The sequence below is a fragment of the Amblyomma americanum genome, chromosome 1 (assembly GCF_052857255.1).
Source record: "Amblyomma americanum isolate KBUSLIRL-KWMA chromosome 1, ASM5285725v1, whole genome shotgun sequence".
Taxonomy (NCBI): Eukaryota; Metazoa; Arthropoda; class Arachnida; order Ixodida; family Ixodidae; genus Amblyomma; species Amblyomma americanum.
The window spans coordinates 380,388,179-380,408,005 of NC_135497.1; the positions used below are offsets into that span (position 1 = coordinate 380,388,179).

Consider the following 19,827-nt stretch of genomic DNA (forward strand, 5'->3'; position numbering starts at 1 on the left):
ACCATAACTCGACTACTGCCTCTTTTTGAACTAAAAGGCCGCCTGTAGCATATTAAGACTCCATTACGACTCATTTGGGATCAATGTTTAAAATACGGCGACAATCCAGATTTCGTCGTATTCCACCGCTGACCGTTGACGTAGCAGAAAACTTTAAATATATCTCATTATAGACAATACTGCAGTCGGTACAACTAGACTAATAGCACCTAAAATAATTTATTCAAAATTATGAAACCCTTCCCCCCAGATTGAGATTAAGCAGAATAAGAGACCACAAAATAAGCGATATTGCTCACCCAAATGGCCGCCTTTCGCTCCTTCGGTTGGTCGCTGTAGTAGTGCATGGTATTACAGTTGTTATTGAAGATAAGGTCCTTGTACCACAGCACTGAGTACTCGTCGCCATCCAGGTCAAAACCTAAGCGCAGGTAGAGACCACATTAAGGGGTACTATAGGAAACAAGCTGCGTCCGGAGAGTGATGGTGAACGGCCTCGCTGAATGACCCAAGATCAGTGAGTAGAGGAATCGTTGCGACTCCGAAGTGAGAAACTGCGAAGTATTTTACGTCCCAGGATATGGAACCTCACAGTGCGTTTTTTCTCATGCTGTGACTGTGCTCACATCATATAACAGTCAAAGCCCACCGGGTCCTGGCTTTCGCAGAGCTCTGACCTAACGCGCACGTGAACTAAGGCACGCTATCTATCACAAACGCAGAGCGACGGTTACATCCGTCCCCGCATAGCACAGTGTCAACAGAGAGCGCTCGCCAGGAAGGGTGCGTACCGGTCATCTCTTCGGGGGAGTGGTCGCTCCCCCTTTTGAGGGAAGACAGTGCAGTCGCGCACGTGATGCAGCTGCGGCACATTCACCGCCTTCAGCTGGGGGATGTCCCCTGTGTGCATGCACGGGCTCTTGGTCACGATCACATCGCCTGCGCATCCCACCGTGCATGGAATACTCAGTGACATTAACGCAAAACTCGCATGAAAAGTCAGGCAAATAAAAAACCGAATCCCATGCGTCAACCTTTGGGCTCCTCTGTGCGATGTAATGAAAATAAAATAGTCCTTTCATTCCAAGCCCATGAATAAAAAATGAATATACTTGCGGACAGCTTTTTGATGCCATTCTGCGGAAGCTACGGGCGCGCACAGCCAGCTTAAACGCCTATCTCTCTTCCTCGTGAGAGCGTGGTAAGACCGCGCATGTGAAAGCCTTCCGCCTCGCCCTCGTAGCTTCCACTGCATAGCCACAAAAAGCTGTCCGCGAGTACTGTATACTCTTTCGGCTCCAGATGCCGGTTTCTGAAGATTACCGCGAGTAGCAGCGCACAACGCACGGGTACTTGAGCACTGTATATTCTTTATTGCATATCCGGTGCTGTCAAAATAAAAGCATCGATCCGTGAAAACCACGGATATCTCCCAAGATATAACCGGGACCTTTCTTGGACAACTGAGCATTAGTAAGTCCTAGCTTCGGCTTCAGATATGCGAATGCCGTGATCAGCGAAGGATCTCGCAGGCGAGGCCGAAACGACATAATTTCGGTCAGAATCAGGACACGAGGAAAACTAGGCGTGCGTCCGCGTATACAGACTGCAATAACTTCGTAATACCACCGGAGAATTCTACGTTTAGATCCGACTCCAATAATCTATATTTCTGCGACAACCGCCCGCGAACACGCAGCACGTTTGCATATGCCTTCAAAGCATGTACTCGGGCCCTTTATTCCCCTACCATTTCTAACTACGTTCAAATTAATAGATACTTTCGAATAAAATACCAAAGCTGCTGCCTGAACGCACTGAGACCATGCTGCGCTATGCTTGCTAGCACGAAAACAGGTTGCTGGGATACCTTAGAAGATGGTCGCAGGGTCGTTGACCTTGTACCGTAGCATGTCTGTCGTTTGAGTACTGGACGAACACCTGTCCGTACTCGAGCGTGCCGGTCTCGTCCAGCACGCCGAACATGGTGAGCCCGTAGTCCGAAAGAACCAGAATACGAGCCTTGGTCCTCAACTCCTCTGCAATGGCGCATAGATTATCCGGCGTGAAGAGGCAAGGGTTCGTCGTTCACGCATGTTGTAGAGAAGTTACGACAAGCTCCCTGAGGGCTATTCGATGCCTTACGAGCAAACGTTCTTTGCCTCAAGCAACATTGATCTTTATGGGCAATCTCTGACTTGACCATAATCTTTGTCGAAAATTCGATGAATGTGAAGCCGGTCCTTTAGGTGCCATATATGCATTCGTCGGCTATTACAAGGCTCGTACGTGGGCCAAAAATATCTGTTGTTCACTATGACACTGTTTGAAGGCATTTAAGACCAGATACCACCTTCTAAAAATGTGTGGTTATGCCCAAGCAGCACAAGTAATTGGCCCAACATTAGAGCCGTATTGGAAAAGGCCGGTCCTACAAAGGACCAGGATGGGACCATCCTGTTGCAATATTGGGCCGATGACCTGTGCTGCTTGGGTGCTAGACGAAAAGGTTAACAACTGTAACGATTACCGCAATAGGACTGGCTAATGCAAGCGTCAGGTTGTCGATGGTGCCACCTATAGCTTTTAATCTATTGTCCGTAACATTAACCCCATGGGAAGAATCTTATGAGTACGCTAAACATAGCACAAAACCGAGAAGGAGCATGTTGTGAAGAAACTGGAAATTTGAGATAACTCTGAAAGATTCCAGAAACTAGCGTAACTAATCAACAAAAGGACGAATTCGGGGCCAGGGTGCTGCCTCTCTACACTTCTTCGCAGACTACAAAATGAACAAAACCGGTTCAGCTCGTGTGTTTCACTCACTGAGGACCTTCTTGTTGACGGCGCGAACCAGAGCCCGAAAGAAGGGCTCGATTGTCAGGTCGATGCAACCGCAGGCCCGCTCCTTGTACGGGAGACGCAAGGCGCAGTAGACGCAGAGAACCTGCGCAACTAGTAAGGCTCCCAGTTTCGTTATCAGCTTACAAGCACCGTCCCACTTTAGAGGTCACCGACCCCGTCGCCGAAATCCTGAATTCTTTATTAAATTGCGACTAAAATAGGATCAACTGTCCTACATAGGGTTCAGGTATTCGTCCAGTATGGGATCGGCTGTCGTACATGAGCTGCAGTTATGCGTAGAACAGTGCAAACACTGACACGACACAAAGCACAAAAGCTGCGAACATGAAAATGTTTTCACATGCGCGGCCTCGTGGGGATCCATCATTTTGTCGATGAAGGAATTGAGGATTTTGTTCTGCAGCATCAGGAACACCTCGGCCTTTATGCCACTCTGCTCCAAGATGGTGATCATGGGTCGGTTCAGGTAAAGAACGCCTGCGAGGAGCACAGTAAATCATTACGGGCGTAAATATACTGTAGCGGCAGCACGGTCAAAATGTAACTTTCTTGCAGTAACCTATTCCTAAAATTTGCAGTGCATGCCACGGATTATCCTCACTACTGAATCAGCTGCGTCCACCGCGGATTCTTCTGCGGGCGCACGAAGCGAGCGGACATGTTTTTTTTAGGTCTCCGCTCCTTCGGACGCTGGGCATAAGGCTTCGCGGCGCTGCAGGGTCTCCCCATGGAGGCCACAGGCACCGTGAAGGAGCGACGGCCTGCGTTTCGCGGTGACGATGAGCAACGCAGGGCAGGCCGCTCACGCTCACGATCACGGAGACGAGCGGCATCTAGAGCAAGGTCGTTCAGCACCATTCGGCGGATGCAGGCCGAGATCGCTAATATGCGGGACACGGTGAGGTGCATGACGGCGGCGCTCCTCACCACCTCGGAGAACCTCGAGTCCTTGTCGCCGGACGCTTGGACGTGTCGCCGGCGGACCCACGCGTTCTAGCCTTGAGGGACACCATGGCGCTTGCTCATCAGGCGCAGGACTCCATGGCGGCTCCCTCCCCGCCATTTCTGGCCACCCCTGCGCCTCCAACCGCCATTGCTACTCCTGAGGAACCGGCTGTGATGCCCATTCCTCCTGACGCTGCTGCTGCGGGCACACCGCGGACACCTGCAGCCGAGGAGAGCATGTGCACCCTGATGGACGAGTCTGTTCTCCGGAAACGGCGACGCTCAAAGGGGTCTGAGGAGGAGAGGGACGCGAAAACCAACACGGACATCGCGGTGGCCAAACGGGAAGCTCGAAGCCCTCGCAACGTCACTGTTTTCTCTTCTTCCACACTCGAAGGAGAAAGGCCTGCCCAGCGCGAACCCCATGGAGCCCACTTCCAGCCTGCTGCTGATGCTGCTGCTGTTGCTGCTGGGGTGACGGCGTCCGGAAGAAAACCGCGCGACCTTGCCAAATCCCGCCGCGCGAGACCAGGCTGTGGCTGGGGCCTCGTCTGCTGGCAGCGAGCACGCCCAACTCCGCGGCGCGCCGCAACAATACGCCGCAGACAGCGGCGACGCTGATGATGGAGCCAGCCTGGTCCTGTGGCGCACCATCACTACGAAGACGCAGCGACGTCGGAGAGCTGCCCTGGAGCGAGCCGCGGCTGCTGTGGGTGTCCCGTGGAGCCTGCTGGGGACGGTGCTGTTTCGGCCGGCAAACCGGGGCACCGCACCAGGGAACAGGACTGAGAATTGACCGAGGAGATCGGACCCCGTCCGGGCGTCCTCGCCGTCCGGGTAAGCATGCGGCGGAATGTGGTGGCAGTGGACGCGGGGACCAGCGATGCTCTCCAGGCCCTGCTAGCCATAACCATCATCCGCGGCATGCCGGTGTGCGACAAGGAGCCTCCTTCTCGGAACCAAAGCTCCTGCTTGGTCTTCGGTGTGGACAGGCGCAGGACGGCGCAGGAGATGCTAGCGTAGTCACCGGTGCCGATGTTCTCGGTGTCAATGCGGGCAGCACACTCGCTCTCCCTTTTGCGGCGCCGACACCACCGTCGTTCATCACCATATTCAAGCGCAGGCTCGCGGTCCGCCCCTGCCATCCCTAGCCGCTCCAGTGTGCCAAGTGCGCAAGCCTGGGGCATGCCACTGGGGTGTGTCGCGCTCTTGCCCGATGCAGACGCTGCGGCGGGCCGTACGAGCCTGGTACCTGCGCGAGCAAGCCCCGCTGCATTAACTGCGGGGGGCGGCACGCAGCAATGGACCCAGCGTGCCCGCAATGGCAGCGAGAGCGTCACGTGGCCAATTTAATGGCCACATGCATGGCACCGATGTCCATGCGGGTTGTCCCAGCCGTCGGCCAGGCTGAAATAGCGGCCCCAGCCCAGCAACATCAGCAGGCGCCGCGCGCGCTTTCTTATGCGCAGGCCGTCAGGGGAGCACCCCAGCAGCAGCAGCAACAGAAGCAATGGTTACGCCGCAACGGCAGCGGCGATCCTGTTGCCCGGCTTCCCGTGCAGCGCGGCCCGAGCCTGCGGCCGCTTGTCATGGCCAGCCCCCTGACGCACGTGACGCGGAGATCGCACGCCTAAAGCTGGCGTTGCGCGCCCTCAGCGCACTTTTCCCGGAGGCCACCGATGGACACCGGGGTTGCTTAGAAGCTGCGGGTGCTCCCGCACAGATAAGCCAGCATGATGGCTGGCCGCCGGACTCCCTCCCGCATACCATTCATCCTGCAGTGGAACGTGCGCTCACATGCGGCGTGGTACGCCGAAATGCGAGTTCGCATCGCACAGGATTCGCCAGAAGTTATCGCGCTGCAGGAGACGAACTTACCTTCACATGACTGGGAGCCCCATATGCCGCTACCTGGCTACATTGGCTACCACTCAGCCACCACGTGCGAGGAACCCACTTGTGCCGCAGTGCCCTGTTGTGACCCATCTCATCGCCCCGGGAAATCAAGGTGCGCGATATACTTGCGGCAGGCCGTCCAGCACACCGTCGTCGGCTCGGCGGTGGCGACATCTGACGCCCGGGAGTTCGTGGTGGTGACAGTGCGCGTCGGTGGTGTTGACACGCCGGTGGTCAGTGTTTATGTGCGTCCAGCTGTCGCGTGGAATGCGCTGTGTTTTTGAGCTGTGTCTTCGTGCTGTGCCCCGCGCCAAATCATCTGTGGTGTTTTTAACGCCCACCATAGTGCGTGGATCAGTGCGCGCCACTCCCGGCGTGGAGACGACCTGCACGACGCAGAAACGAAACTGGTACTGCCCCCCTTTGAACACCGCCGAGTCCACCTTTCGACGACGAGGAACAACCGCCTCCTGCATCGACGTTGCCTTCGCATCCAGAGGAATCGAGGCGACATGGCGTCGATCGCCATCTCTCTGGGGCTCGGATGTTTACTCCATCCTAATCGAACCTACTGCGTTGGAGGCGCGCACCAAACGTGCCTACTCCTTTACCAACTGGAGTGCGTTCATGCGGCAGGTCGATGAGGCGGTGGCCACTGGCGCAGATTTCTTTTCAAGTCTAGTCCGAAGCGCTCTCGCAGCCACCCAACTAGCAGAGGTAAGGGCAGGGCAGCCCACAGATGATATGAAGCTGCTCAATCTGCGCGATGCGCGAGAAGAGAGATCGTGCAGAGCGACGGCCGCGACGGACTGACAGAGCCGCCGACTGTACTGTCTACAACCGCTTGGACGCGGCAGCGCGCCGCCACGCCAACGAACTGTACCGCCGGCAGTGGGCTTCACTATGCCAAAGGATGGAAGATGTCAGTTCGCGTAGGCTGTTTGACACCCTGCGGCGCATCACCAAACCACAGGCACACCGTCAACCGCTGGTCGCCCTCGCAATCTCCAGCAGGCTCAGCTTAGAAGAGTTGGCAGAGGCCTGCCGACCGGTGCGCACCGCCCAGCCCCAAAAACGCAGTTAACATAGCTGCTCCTGAGAGCCCCAGAAGCGACGCCATTCCCTCGACCGCCGCCTCGGAAGGTCCATGTGATGCGCCGTTCACGTCGGCGGAACTGAACAGTGCGCTGCCACCGCCGCTCGGCGCCCGGACCGGGAGAGGTAACATACTAGATGCTGCGAAACCTGGATGCGCAAAAACGACAGATCATCCTACAGCTGATCGACCTGATGTGGGAACGCGGGGAGCTACCGGAGGATTGGCGAATCGCGGTCTCTTGTCAAAAGGCCGGGCGCCCACCTACGGAGCAGAGCGGATACCGGCCAGTGGCATTAATATCGGCGGCAGGTAGGCTCGTGGAGCGTATGGCGTTGCAGCGTCTGAACGAGCAGGCTGCGGAGGCTAATATGTTTGACGAGCGGCAGACGAGTTTCCGTTGGATGCGGTGCACAGCTGATTCTAAATCGGATGTTGTTACAGCGCTGGAGCATCTCGGAGCGCCAGGCCTGTTTGCGCTGCTGCTACTACTGGACGTCTCGGGCGCTTTTTACAACGTTCACGGCGAACCAATTCTCGCGGTGCTTGAGGGGGCCGGTGTGAGCGGGCGCCTGTTGCGATACGTTAATGGCTTCCTGAGCGGGCGCCATGCGCGTACGAGTAGGGGGTGAGCTCTCCAAGCCTCGCCCGGTGGACATGGGCATGCCGCAGGGCTCTGTGTTATCACCATTTCTGTTTAATGTGGCCATGTCGGTGGTGCCGGCCTCCATCCCCACGAGCGGCCGACACCATGTGTACATGTCCATATGTGCAGGCGACATAGCTCTGTGGTGCCTGGGACCACCGGGCGAGCCGCTTTGCGTGCGGGAGTGCCCTCAGAGTGCTCTGAACGCAATCGATGCCAGCTGGCGCGGCCTTGGTCTGTCGCTAAACGTGGACAAATCGGTGGCCATGCCCTGCGTTTCACGCTCGTGCGAGCACCTTGCGCCACTGTCACTGGACGGGACTCCGATTGCTTGGCGTAAATCGGTGCGGTACCTTGGCCTGGACATCAACTGGCGCCTTTCCTTCCGCCCTGCGGCGACCAAGGCCTTTCTGCAGATAAAGAGGATCACCGCCGCCGTGGACAAGCTCACCGCTCGAGGCCAGTACATCTCCCAGCAATCCGCGCTGCGGCTATACAATGCCGCAGCTTTGGGGGCGGTGCTCTATGCGCTCCGCTTGTCACGGTGTGCAAACCGTGCTGGAAGAAACTTGATCTCCAGCAGCTCAAGTCCCTGCGCGTGTGCCTAGGGCTCCCCAAAAACTCGCAGTGCTCAACGTTGGCCGAGGCAGGAGCGTGGCCACTTAAGCTCTAAGTAGCGGGCAGGGCACTGAATCACATCGACCGGCTTCACCGCGAACCGGGCAGCGGCTCGCTGCAGCATCGCATGCGCTCGCACCCGCGCTCACAAATGGGCGCGGCGCTGCTCGAGTATGAGCAATGCACTCAAGGTCCACCCCCTACGGCTCCTGCGCGCCCTGGCCTGCTGCCTCGGAGTTATAGCGAGATATCGTTGGCATCGCGGGAAAGCAGAGCACTCCCCTCTGTGCTATGCAGCAGCTGGCCAGAGCCGTCATACACGAATACCTCTAGGACCATCTCCTCGTGCACATCGACGGCTCAGTGGCCCGCGACTGCTGCTCCCTTGCAGCGGCGGCGACCATCCCCGCCCTGCGACTGCACAGCCAGCAACACGCAACCTTCCTGGGCTCCTCCACCACGGCGGAGTTGACGGGGATCCGGCTCGGGCTGGACCTGCTGCTCACCCTCGGCCCTCCGCCGCCCAGGAGTGCACTGCTGTGCGACTCCCGCGCAGCCCTCAGCCGCCTGCAATCTAACGGCCGCACTACCCCACTAGTGCGGGAAGTTCGCTCGCGTATCTAGCGCCTCACGCAGAGAGGATGTGCCGTGCGTGTACAGTGGGTGCCCGGTCACTGCGGCATCGCCGGCAACGAAGAAGCTGACAACCTCGCGACCGCTGCACATCAACTACCTCCCAGCGATCTGCCTCTTGCGCTAGAGGACGTGCGTGCGGCCATCCACGAATATCTCCGAAAGCAGCACCCCGACCCACGCATCGCAGGAGGTGAGCGCATCGACAGTATCACCGGCTGTCGCGCACTTACACGGTCGCACCGTGTAATGATCCTCCGTGCGTGTATTGGCTGCGTGTGGCCCAGGGAACGACGGGAGCGTCACGGAATCGTGACGAGTGATGTGTGTGACGGATGCGGTGCAGTGGAAACACTAGAACGCCTGTTCCTTCACTGTGCCGCGTTCGCCGATGCTCGTCGCGATATGCTTGTGGCCTATAGGGCGCTTGGCATACTACCACACTTCCTCAAGACGCTATTGTGGCCGCAGGGCTGTGCGCGCAGTCGTGAGCAAACGTTGGTGAACCTCTATGCATTCCTCGAAAACACAGGCTTGACGTCCCGTCTGTTCTTCGTCAGGTAGTTACACGTAGTGACCGAACGCTCCGTGAGTTCTACCTTGAACGATTAATAACTGGACGCCCTACTCCAATTGTAGACAACACAGTGCTCTGCGCGTGTGTTTTAATTCCTCCAACATGAACTAATCACGCGCGCAACGTGGACACATTTCTTATTGTGTAAATAGTTTGTATATATTACTTCTCCCCCTATCCTCTCTTCCTGTCCCCTCATCTCTTTGATTTCATTTCTTCATTCTGCCTGCTTTCCTTTATTTCCGCTGCCCCAGCTCAGGTGCTTCAGTATCGATGGCAGATGCCGGGGTTAGGAAAAATCTTTTCCTTCCTTTTTACTATTAGTTTAATAAAAAAAACACTACCACCATCACGTCCACCGCAGAAGGAAGGCGTGCTCCATCACGCTTCTTGATATACTGTGGCTCGATGACTATGCCTTCTGTCTACTTGTGGTAACAAGGAGCAAAGTGCAGAACAGTGCACGACTGACAATATTTCAAGCTCAAAGTCAGCTGTGTAAGCGCAACACTTAGAGGCAAATGTAAATTGAAATTTTCGCGCAAATAAGCACAGTCTTTCGTCGCTATCCATTCATTTGGTATTCATTCTAATGGGTAGAGAATGAATACTCCTCACGTATTATGGCCTTTCACTTATCGGGTTCATCTGACCCAGAGGAAAATTTTGTCTACAATCCTGCTTCCCGTAAACTTTTCTCGATGACAGTTCGTGGCCACGTGAAAACACGGCACTACACTTCAACAGAAATTGTGGGATGCTCTGCACGATAATTCATTGTAAGCGTGGAACAGCACCCCGAACTATGGATCGCTGAAAATTAGCTAAGATACTCGTAAGGAGCTCAGCGCGAGCCCACTAGGGCACAACGTAGCTGCAGTCGGATACAACTGAAGAACGAAGCAGCTTTCACCTGTAAAAGGACCCCCTTCCAGCCAATGGCGTCGGCCGATTTTCATGACCCTGCTAGCGTGACATACGGGAAGTGCCAGATGAATATCGATTGTCCACTCCCTCTATAGTCGGGGATGGTCCCCTCCCTGCATTGTCGCGCCGCTCCTTGCGTTATCACGCTAGCAGGGTCATGAGAGCCGGCCGTCGCCATTGACTGGAAAGGAGTCCTTTGACTGACGGGTTAAAGCCGATTCGCTCTTCAGTTGCATCCGACTATAGTGGGCTGCGGGAGAGAGTACGGGAGAATTATGCATCTCCGGGACGAACTGCTTCTCTAAGCGCTTTCTCCCGATGGTCGCGGTCATAGCGCATGAAAACAACGCACGCGGCTTCCTAGTCTTCAGCACGTATAGGTCGGAGTGGTCCGAGTGGAACTTGCGCATGCTCGCGCGGAAGACGACGCGGTGGCCACTCAGCGTCGGATACAGCAACAGCATTCCCTTGCAGCCGCCGTAGCGGATTTGTACGGCGCAGGGCTCCTCGCCCTCCTATAGCTCCAAGGCGTGGTGGACCTGCGGAAGGGCGGAAAATTAAGGCTTCGACGTACGACTCTGTACTTAGGTGACTCCATACATTATACTAAAGCAAAAATAGGAAAAACCTCCAGGACCTTGAGGTTGAGGTTGAGATGTTGAATGCTACAGGTGGGGTTAGCCTTGCTTTATCTGCCGGCAATTGCTCCACCGCAGCGTCCCTTCGATATTAACAATGCCGCATCGACCCCGCTAAGCGCACAGTCTCTTATAATAGCACACATTCTCTCCCGCACTCACCATCTATGCACACAATCAATCCACACAGTTCACATCACAGTCCACTCCAGAAGTCACCATCTATGCGCATATTCAGTCACAGCAGAACATAGGCCATTGTAGTGCAACACTCCATACACACATTCACTCACAGTATAAAGTAGTCCACTCCGGAAGACACCATCTACGCACACATTCAATCACAGCAGGCCATAGTCCGTTCCTGCTGTCACCATTTAAAAACAAGATCCGTGTTCTGCAGAAATGTTAAAAGAAGGCGTGCAGCCTCCCTTCTGCATGTCTGGTTTCCACTCGGGTAGACAATGTCCTGCACTGTGCTGTGACGGGTTCCTGCCTTCTTGAAGGAAGCGAACATCACATGCCTTTCCGCGTTGTACTCTGGGCAGTACATAATATAATGTTCGATATCCCCGCACACACCACATAAAGAGCAGAACGGAGACGATGCTATGCCGGTCTTATGCATCCGTGCAGGAGTGCGAGCAGAGGCCGTGCGAATTCGATGTAGAAGGGTCGCCCTTCTACATCGAATTCGCACGGCCTCTGCTCGCACTCCTGCATGGATGCATAAGACCGCCATAGCATCGTCTCCGCTCTGCTCTTTACGGCGAGGACCTTGTCATGTGCGGGAGCTGCGGGATTACATGATTCCCAGTTCCGTACCAGCACGAGCTTTCTCCTGGCCTGGTGCTCGTGTTTCACATTATTAGGGTCACAATCACCAGATCCGCTGGGTAATCATAACCAGAAAGGACACACTGCCGAGAGCACCATCTCTAGACTTTCTAAACGGCAAGGAGGCGAGTTTTAGTCAGGACATAGTAGTCACCACCGACGGCGACGCTGCTCGACGCAGAGGAAGTCTCATACACAGCTATCGATGCAAAATACCGTCCTATGCATCACAGATTTCTGCAGATCAAGGAGAAGAAACCTGTCTCATGCATGCTGCATGAGTAGACATTGGGCTTGGGCAGCACTTGGACATTGATAACACATTCACTGCTCACAACAGAGATACGATGGGCTCTCCTGAACAAAAGAAGCGAAGCATTATCATGGGCGGCAGAGTTCTGGGTAGAGTGTTCCTGTCAGGAAGTTAGATCGGATAAGATGGCTTTGGGAGGCGGGAGGCATGAAAAAAAGACTTCCGCTGTTAACAAAAAAAAAACTCGCAGGGCCGTGCCCCCCCCCCCCCGTTATGTGCAAAGTGAAACCACCGGTCAAGCTCTGTCTGCTTCCATGACCTCATGGATCCCGGCAGACGGACAGACACGCTGCGGAGGATGACTACTTTGAAGTGCGGTTTTGACTCGTGGGAATAAATGTTTTCTCTCTATCCCTATCTCTGTCTCTCACACAGGACTGTTAAACGGTGTCTAACTCGAATGTATGAGCGTTGGCAGCAGTGTGAAAACAATGAATTTTTCAGAAAGACCTGCCGCTACTGGTATAGCATCGCCTTGGCACGCTGCCAATTTCTCAAGTCGATTCATGTCGAGGCATCGTAATTCAGCGGTAGCGTCTCGGCACCGGCTGATTTTGTCGCTACCCGCGCGGGTGCAACTTGGCGCGCGGGCAAAATCACCGCCGGCACAGCCACGCCTTCCTTGGTGACCTCAGCGACACATTAGTAAAGGTTATAATAAGTTTAGACTGGTTGTCCATAAGGACAATAATATACGTACCTTGCGCAGCAGGCCGGGCGATATTCGCCCTATGCTGTCGCTGAAAATGTACTCGCGATGGGAACTATCGCTTCTGCAGCCAGGGGCTGCGTGCCGGATGTCCGGTTCCACAGACGTGTTTTGGCTCGGGACCGTTAGCAGACCCAACGGCTGCGAAAAGGCCTGCACGCAGGAAAAGAGGTCTCCCGAGTGAGCCACTTCGCCATAGCTGGCTGGCTATGAGATTGGTGATACAGAATTCATATTTGTGCAGCTGGGAGTTGTGAAACATGTGAAACCTTTGCGCATGTATAGAGAACATTAAAGAGTGGCTTCTCAGAAGTAGAAAGCGTGTAACGGAAACAGCACTTCAATGAAAGGAAGTAGTACTCCAAAAGAACGCTGGTTTACTGAAAAATGAGGCTAATTTGCCTGGTTAGATCTCCGGGCACAGTCCGCGCAGTCCCGTAATTATTTATGAACGCTAGTCTTACTTTTCATTCCCCCTCTGGAGCATTTTGACACTCCCGCATTTGATTCGAAAATGCGCAAGGCATAACTTATGATATTGTGGATAATTTCACAGTCAGTTATGAGTCACTGCCCATGGCGCCTGATCTCTGTGGACCACTGATCAATGAAGGGTTCACATTGCTGCAATACCATCCAAACATATATTGATTAATGAAATGCACGTAGCGTTGAAAGTGTGTTGAACGATGGTGAATGGCAGAGACACTTGGGTCAGCCTTCCAAACAAAAGCTCCGTTACTAAAAGCGAGGAGATTCCCTCATACACTTTCATGCGATTTACTCTCTTTTCCCATCAACTCTCTCAACAAGAACGTGAATGGCCTCTGACCTGTCCGAGCCGTGCCATGAACTTGGCCACGCTGAGGATGGTAGAGAGATCGCCGATTCCATCGCGTATCTGCTCCGCGGTGCGGCCCTGATTGTCGTGCGCGTAGAACCAGACGCCGTGGTTGCATAACTGGCTCGTCGAGCAACCCAGCAACATGAACCGGCTGCCAGCAATGTTCAAGCCGGACGACAGCGGAGGCTTGATCACCTACAGAAAACAAGCCCAATGTTGAAGAGAGGACCTAAATGGACGCTTTATATTGTCATTGCAAGGAGCACATCCCATGCATAACTTTCTTTAGTGTTCCCATCCGATATCTTCATGCAGTTATGTGCCCTCCTCTGCACTTCATCTACCTGGATCCATACAGCAGGGGAACAAAAACGTGACGGCGAAATCAAATTAAAACAGGCAAATAGATGCTCATCAATGTGAGACTGAAATGTAGCACTACTGCTAACATACATTTGTCGCGTGAAATTCTGATTCCTGTGCCTTTCAGTGCGAAAGCAATTAGCCGCACTCCTCGGGTATCAGCGGCATCTGTGCGTATGAAGCCTTTCAGTAGCGAGTGTATTAATGGCTCACTAGGTGAGTGAACACGTCAGTCGCACTGTGAATAGGCGGCGCTGTCCACCTACAATTTGAGGCAGTTACGCGCCTTTCCTTCTCTCAAAACCAATAGAATGTTTAGACTGTCGATTTTGAAGAAAGGGAGGAACATAACTGGATCGGTGAGTAATTGGACACCTCAACAGCGCTCTGAGGTACGTGGCGGTGGTGTCCATGTGAAAAAACCGTGCTTGCGCCCAGTCTTTCGTGCTTAGGAATGCTAAAACGCCAGCCATTTTTTTACTCTTGAGACTTGAGCTACTGCTTTTTCCTAAAATTAAGCACCCTACGGCTACTTGTTCACTGGGCGATCATGAACTTCCGAACAGCGTACGGCGCTGAGGAAATCGTCCTTGCAGGCAACCAGCGAAAAGAAGACGAGCTTGCAATCGTCGTCCCGAACGATGATGCGCGGGGCGTAATCTGGGTCGAAGTGCTGAAGCAGGCGGCTCTTGCACACAAATTGAGGGGGCATGTAGATGCGCCGAGTGGGCGTCAGGATCACCTTGCGCACCTTGAACACATGGGACGGTAGCTCCTGGCCGATCACCGAGCCTGTGAAAACGTCGATGCGCTGCCGATGCCCCGATACCGGAAGTACAGGCTTTCCAGGGCAGTGCGGAACCAGAACAGCTGCGCGCGGTACCGCGCCACAAGGACACTGTTCTTGATATTCTGGATATAGAAGCGTTGCACAATGATCGGTACGAAAACGAGGCAATAGCGGTGATGTACAGAAAGCAGAAGAAATGATTTCTTTAAAAACACGATTATGTTCAAGGCTCAGCGGCACTTCTTACATGTAAAATGAACTTTTACCCTAACTTTCCGCTTAAAATGACACCTTGCGATCTGGCTCCTCAGAATCGCTAAGCTACACACCTTTCACTTACCTGTGCATCCTATTATCACACAATTAGCATACTGCATTTCTGCATGCAGTCTTTAACTGATAGCATGTCTTAATACCGAGTTCCTTGTCTATCAAATTGAGCCGCTCGTTCAGTTCTGTAATATCGCACACTTGTCAGCTACCTTACAGCAGCGCAGTCTACACCATGTCGTGCAGCTCTGCACCAAAATCAGAGGTCTCCTAGGAGCCCGGGTGGTGTTACGCTGATACCTTTTGAACAAGATCTCCCTGAACGTCGGCATGTACCGTACGCTAGCACGGTGAAAGAGATAGCGCGACCTATCCAGTCATTTGTTTGCAACCGTTCAAAGAGCAGCTCTTTTAATATCAGCGTGTACACATTTCGGAGCTATTAATCCGATGATCAGGCGCACAATAAAACATTTTCGTCACCGGTAGCTCGCTTGCATGAAAGCAAGCGTTATCCATAGTTTTTACGATATGCCGCGAAAACACAGGAAACCGGACTTCGAATTTTTTTAACCGAAAATCTCGTGAGCAAGCTTGGTTACGGCCTGCAATGCGCTGACAATAATGCAGATACATCTTTGGAAGCTTCAAGTGAAACTTTGCTAAGAAAGCAGCATGTCACTTTTCGATGTAGTCTCTGGTAGTCCCCACTTCCGCTACTATTGCCCTATATAGTCTGCAAGCTGTCGTAAAGGAATGAGGCGCAATGCTGACGCCAACAGCGCACTACACTTGTAACAACTACGTCGGGAAAGAAGCAGGTGCTTTTCAGGTGTTCATCGTGGTGAAACTGGTGGAGGAGTTCAGGAGAACAAGTTGCCGGGCTAGTTAGTGATGTATGTTGTTTACTAGGGAGCGCAAAAAACGGATTAGGGACAGAGTAGGGGACAAAAGCGCTCGTGAAAGTGTTATTGTGTCCCCTACTCCGTACCTAGTCTGTTTTTGCACTTCCTAGTAAACAACGTGGTGGAGGAGGTCCATAACTTCTGGTCGGTCGCGCGTTCCCAAGAAAGAGAACATTGCAAACTTTCACTTGAATGTAACTTCTTTCACTCTCTTTTCATAATTCGTTACACTGGCTTCCTCACGTTGCCACTGGCATAATTGTACCGTCACTATCCAAGAAAAAACGAGGTTCTACTACTGCACACGTGAGCGTAGTGTTGTCATGGGCACAAACTTAACATGCTCTGCTACATAAAACACATCTGTCGTTACACTGTTCAATTTAAAAAGCTAGCACAGGTTTAGCGCTTGTTGAACCTAGTGATACGAGCGAAATTAAGCATCGGTACTTATGGTTTCGCCCCGGAGTCGGTTTGCTGGGCGTCTTATTCATGGCGGGAGAGAGACCAAGCGCAAGCGAAGCAACTGTTTTTGCAACCTTTTGCTAGACACGTGGCAGAGCAGCAACGATGCCCGGAGCGAGCGCAGCTGCAGTGACTCTCCACAGCGAGTTGCGTATTATGATGTTCCTTGCTACACCTTCGTTCCACCGGTTGAAGGTGTAACGTGCACTAAACTTGACCTTGGTAGTTGTAGTGCGAAGCTTTTGCTGTAACAAAGCTGCTGTTCTGCTGCCGCCATGTGTACAGAATTCTGCAATAAAGGCTCACTTAACTCGCCCAGAAAAGAAATCTTACTGAACGCCCGTTAATGGGCGTTCGGTGGTGCCTGACGTGTGCAAAACTAAATACCGAGCGTATTACAACAGCGTCCTCTACTAACGCCACTGGGCAATCGTGCTTTCCTTCCATCCCTCTACAGGTGGCACAGCTTTGGCCAGGTGCGAGGCGAGCGGGCTACGGACGTTAAGAGGGCCCTTAACCTTTTGTTGTTAAAGCCAGCCTGCCAACCGGGATCGCACCTTTCCCTAGCTAAGCGAGAAACAGATCTCGAAGAAACCTTCTTCCAAGTCACGGGGACACTCCTCGGCGCGCGCAGCCAACTCGAGGAGCGTTTCCTGGCATCGCTGAGCGTCCATCGCGAGTTCATCGGTGACCTGCAAAGGCGGTAAGCCACGGGTTGCTCGTCCGCGTTCGACAGTGCACCTATACACCGTTATGGATTTTTGTGCGTGAACGCTGACGCCGGTGATGTGAACCATTCTGTGTTAGCGTGCCTGCGCTTCCCTGCAGAGTATGAGACATTACTGGGCAACCGATAAGAAGATTGTAGAGCGATGCGCGCGCCTAGCTCCCTCCGCCGCCGAGGGGGGCGCGTGCGTCGAGGAACCCTATGAGATCGGACGTTCCATCTGACGTCTCTCGCATCGGGTTTCCTGAGGGTTCCTGAAGCGAGCGCTGGTTCTTATCACAATCACTCTTGAAGTTTTTAGAGGGCACCAGCCTTATGGAATAGTGGCACACACACAATTATTTAAATCAGTTACTCAGGCGCAGCAATTGCGTGCCGACAGGTCACTGTAACGCTAACCCCGCCTGTGCATTCACACCACCGCCTCGCCACCACGATAGTTCTTTTTTGCTTTGCGGTGCGGTATATTGCTGTGCGTGTGATGGAGCGGCGATGGCGTAGATGGAGCATCCGCCTCACGCGCAAGAGGGCCAAGGTTCAAATGCCGGTGCCGCGTAGTCCTCCACCGAATAAATAAAAAAATTGACAGCACAGTTACCATTGGCTAATGCGAGATTCAGTGACAGCTGTTAGGGTATTTATACTTTACGATCTGTTGGGATGGTAGAGAATATGAGAGCGACCTCACATAAATCTATGGCGATCTTTTTAGTTTCTCACAAGTATGATTTCCACCTATAGGTCTCCTCTCCAGTCTGCCGCTCTAGAAGCGCAGCGCCGCCGATGATCCCCTCCTAGGAAGGCGCATTTCGTGCCATCTACCGCAGATGGACCGTGCTACATTTCTCCGCTCTCGCCACACCATTCTTCCTTCTTCCATGGTAACCACGTTCCCGATGGTTACCGTCGCATGCCTCCCTACACTCTCGCCATTCATCCTCATCTTGCCGTACCCTTCTTACATGGCAACCCTCCTTCTTCGGGGGTAACTACCCTCCAGTTGATTTCCATGGCAACCACGTACCGGTTGCGCGTTCTGACGCTATTGCCATACTCACCTTCCACGGTAATCATCCTCCGGTTGGGGATTTCTCTGCATCCGGCACACCCTACTCCTTCAACGGTAATTAGCTTACGGACGATTAGCGTTGCAACCATCCTCTGGTTATGCGCAGAGCCATATATTCCCTTGGCTCTGGTTATGCGTTCGTGTGCTCTCGGAATAAAACCTCCTTACATGTTAACCCTCCTTGTCCTACCAGGGTAACTATATCTTCCTGGTGGTTTCCATGCAAGCCGCCGACCGGTTGCGCCATCATACGCTCTCGCCGTGCCCTCCTTCCACGCTAACCACCATCCGGATGTTTCTGGTGGTAACCGCCCACCTGTCATGTATTTCTCCGCTGACGTCATACGTTTCTCTTTTAGTAGCAACCACCCTCGGAGTGGTTCTTATGGCAACGAACTCACCGGTTACGCCGACGGCAACGACAGACTACGACATAGCACAACAGATTACCTACAGTACTAATACGACGCGAAACCCAGGAACGGGCGCTTAGCCGCCCTCGCTGTAAAATTGCAGTGTCAATAAAATTCAACCACCAGACATGTGGTTGGACCTGAGCCCGGCGACCAGAGAAGACAACGCGCTCTATCCCCAGAACAGGGTTTGGACACCCTGGTGTGGTACCTGGACGCCACCTCCGACATAACAACTACAACCTTTGTTCGTAAAGTTCAGAGACTGAGTCCATTAAGAAAATGCGTTTAACATTGAAATAATTTGTGCAGCACCCCTTCGAAATAGTCTCCCTTGCACTCTATACACATCTTCCAACGCTTCTTGTGGTCTAGGAAACAGCTGGAAAACGCTTCTTTTGGCAGCGCTGTCCGCTCCTTTCTCGTGGCGCCTTGAGTGGCCTCTACGCTCTCTATCCAGCTGCATTTTAGGGCTCTCTTTACACGAGGAAACAGGAAAAAAATCGCATGGGGAGAGGTCAGGCGAGTATGGCGGATAGGGAAGTACAGTAATTTCATTTCATATCATTTATTTACCCTCAGGGCCGTTAGGCGTTACAGAGGGGAGTGGGAATAACATACAAGTACAAAAAACAAAACAGCAGCTAAAAAATTTGAATATAGTTACAGCACACACTGGTTTAATATCAATAACAGCACTAGCAAAAGGCAGCATTACACAAAACAATCCACAAAAGAAAACAGCACCTAAAAAATAAAACATAGATATAGACAGAGACTTATATAAAGTTAGTAACAGCGTTACGAAAGGCAACAGTATCAGTAATTTCAGCAATATTGTGGGGAAGGTGATTCCAGCTGACACAAGTTCTGGGTATGAATGAATCGTGAAAACATCTCGTGCGACAAGGAGGGATCCAAACTTTGTGGCGGTGATCAATGCGTGCTGAAATATACGATGGTCTTTTTAACCTCTTTAAGATAAGGATTATGATAAATTTTGTGAAAAGTACATAATGAAGCTATTGACCTGCGATGGGAAAGAAGCGGGAGGGAAAGGTTAGCTTTCATGGCAGTTACACTACTAGTACGATGATAGTTGGAAAGTATGAAACGACAACCCCGGTTTTGAACTGATTCTAAGTCAGAAATGAGAGATTCGACCCCAGGGTTCCACACCGATGAAGCATATTCCAATTTAGAGCGGACCAAAGTTTTGTAAAGTAGTAGTTTTAATGAACTTGGTGCACATGAAAAATTTCTGCGAAGGTATCCAAG

The 19,827-nt window shown here is 52.9% G+C and overlaps 1 protein-coding gene across 1 annotated transcript; it reads right to left on the minus strand.

Annotated features, from left to right (window-relative positions):
* Positions 1-757: 757 nt before the first annotated feature.
* On the minus strand, positions 758-18,141 carry LOC144122481 (uncharacterized). Its single transcript, XM_077655805.1, has 9 exons — positions 18,126-18,141; positions 14,482-14,780; positions 13,536-13,742; positions 12,695-12,856; positions 4,465-4,555; positions 3,209-3,345; positions 2,830-2,950; positions 1,899-2,039; positions 758-939 (listed from the first exon to the last, which is right to left on the minus strand). Exons 1-9 carry the CDS (start codon positions 18,139-18,141, stop codon positions 758-760), a joined length of 1,356 nt encoding a protein of 451 aa, XP_077511931.1.
* Positions 18,142-19,827: the final 1,686 nt, after the last annotated feature.

Excerpts from the sequence above, each read along its gene's own strand:
- LOC144122481 (XM_077655805.1), bottom strand. Across the intron at positions 13,743-14,481 it reads AGGACGATTTCCTCAGCGCC|GTGATCAAGCCTCCGCTGTC; the intron begins GTACGCTGTTCG and ends TGTTTTCTGTAG. Across the intron at positions 4,556-12,694 it reads CGCCCGGCCTGCTGCGCAAG|CACCGTCCCCAGCAGGCTCC; the intron begins GTACGTATATTA and ends CGGCCGAAACAG.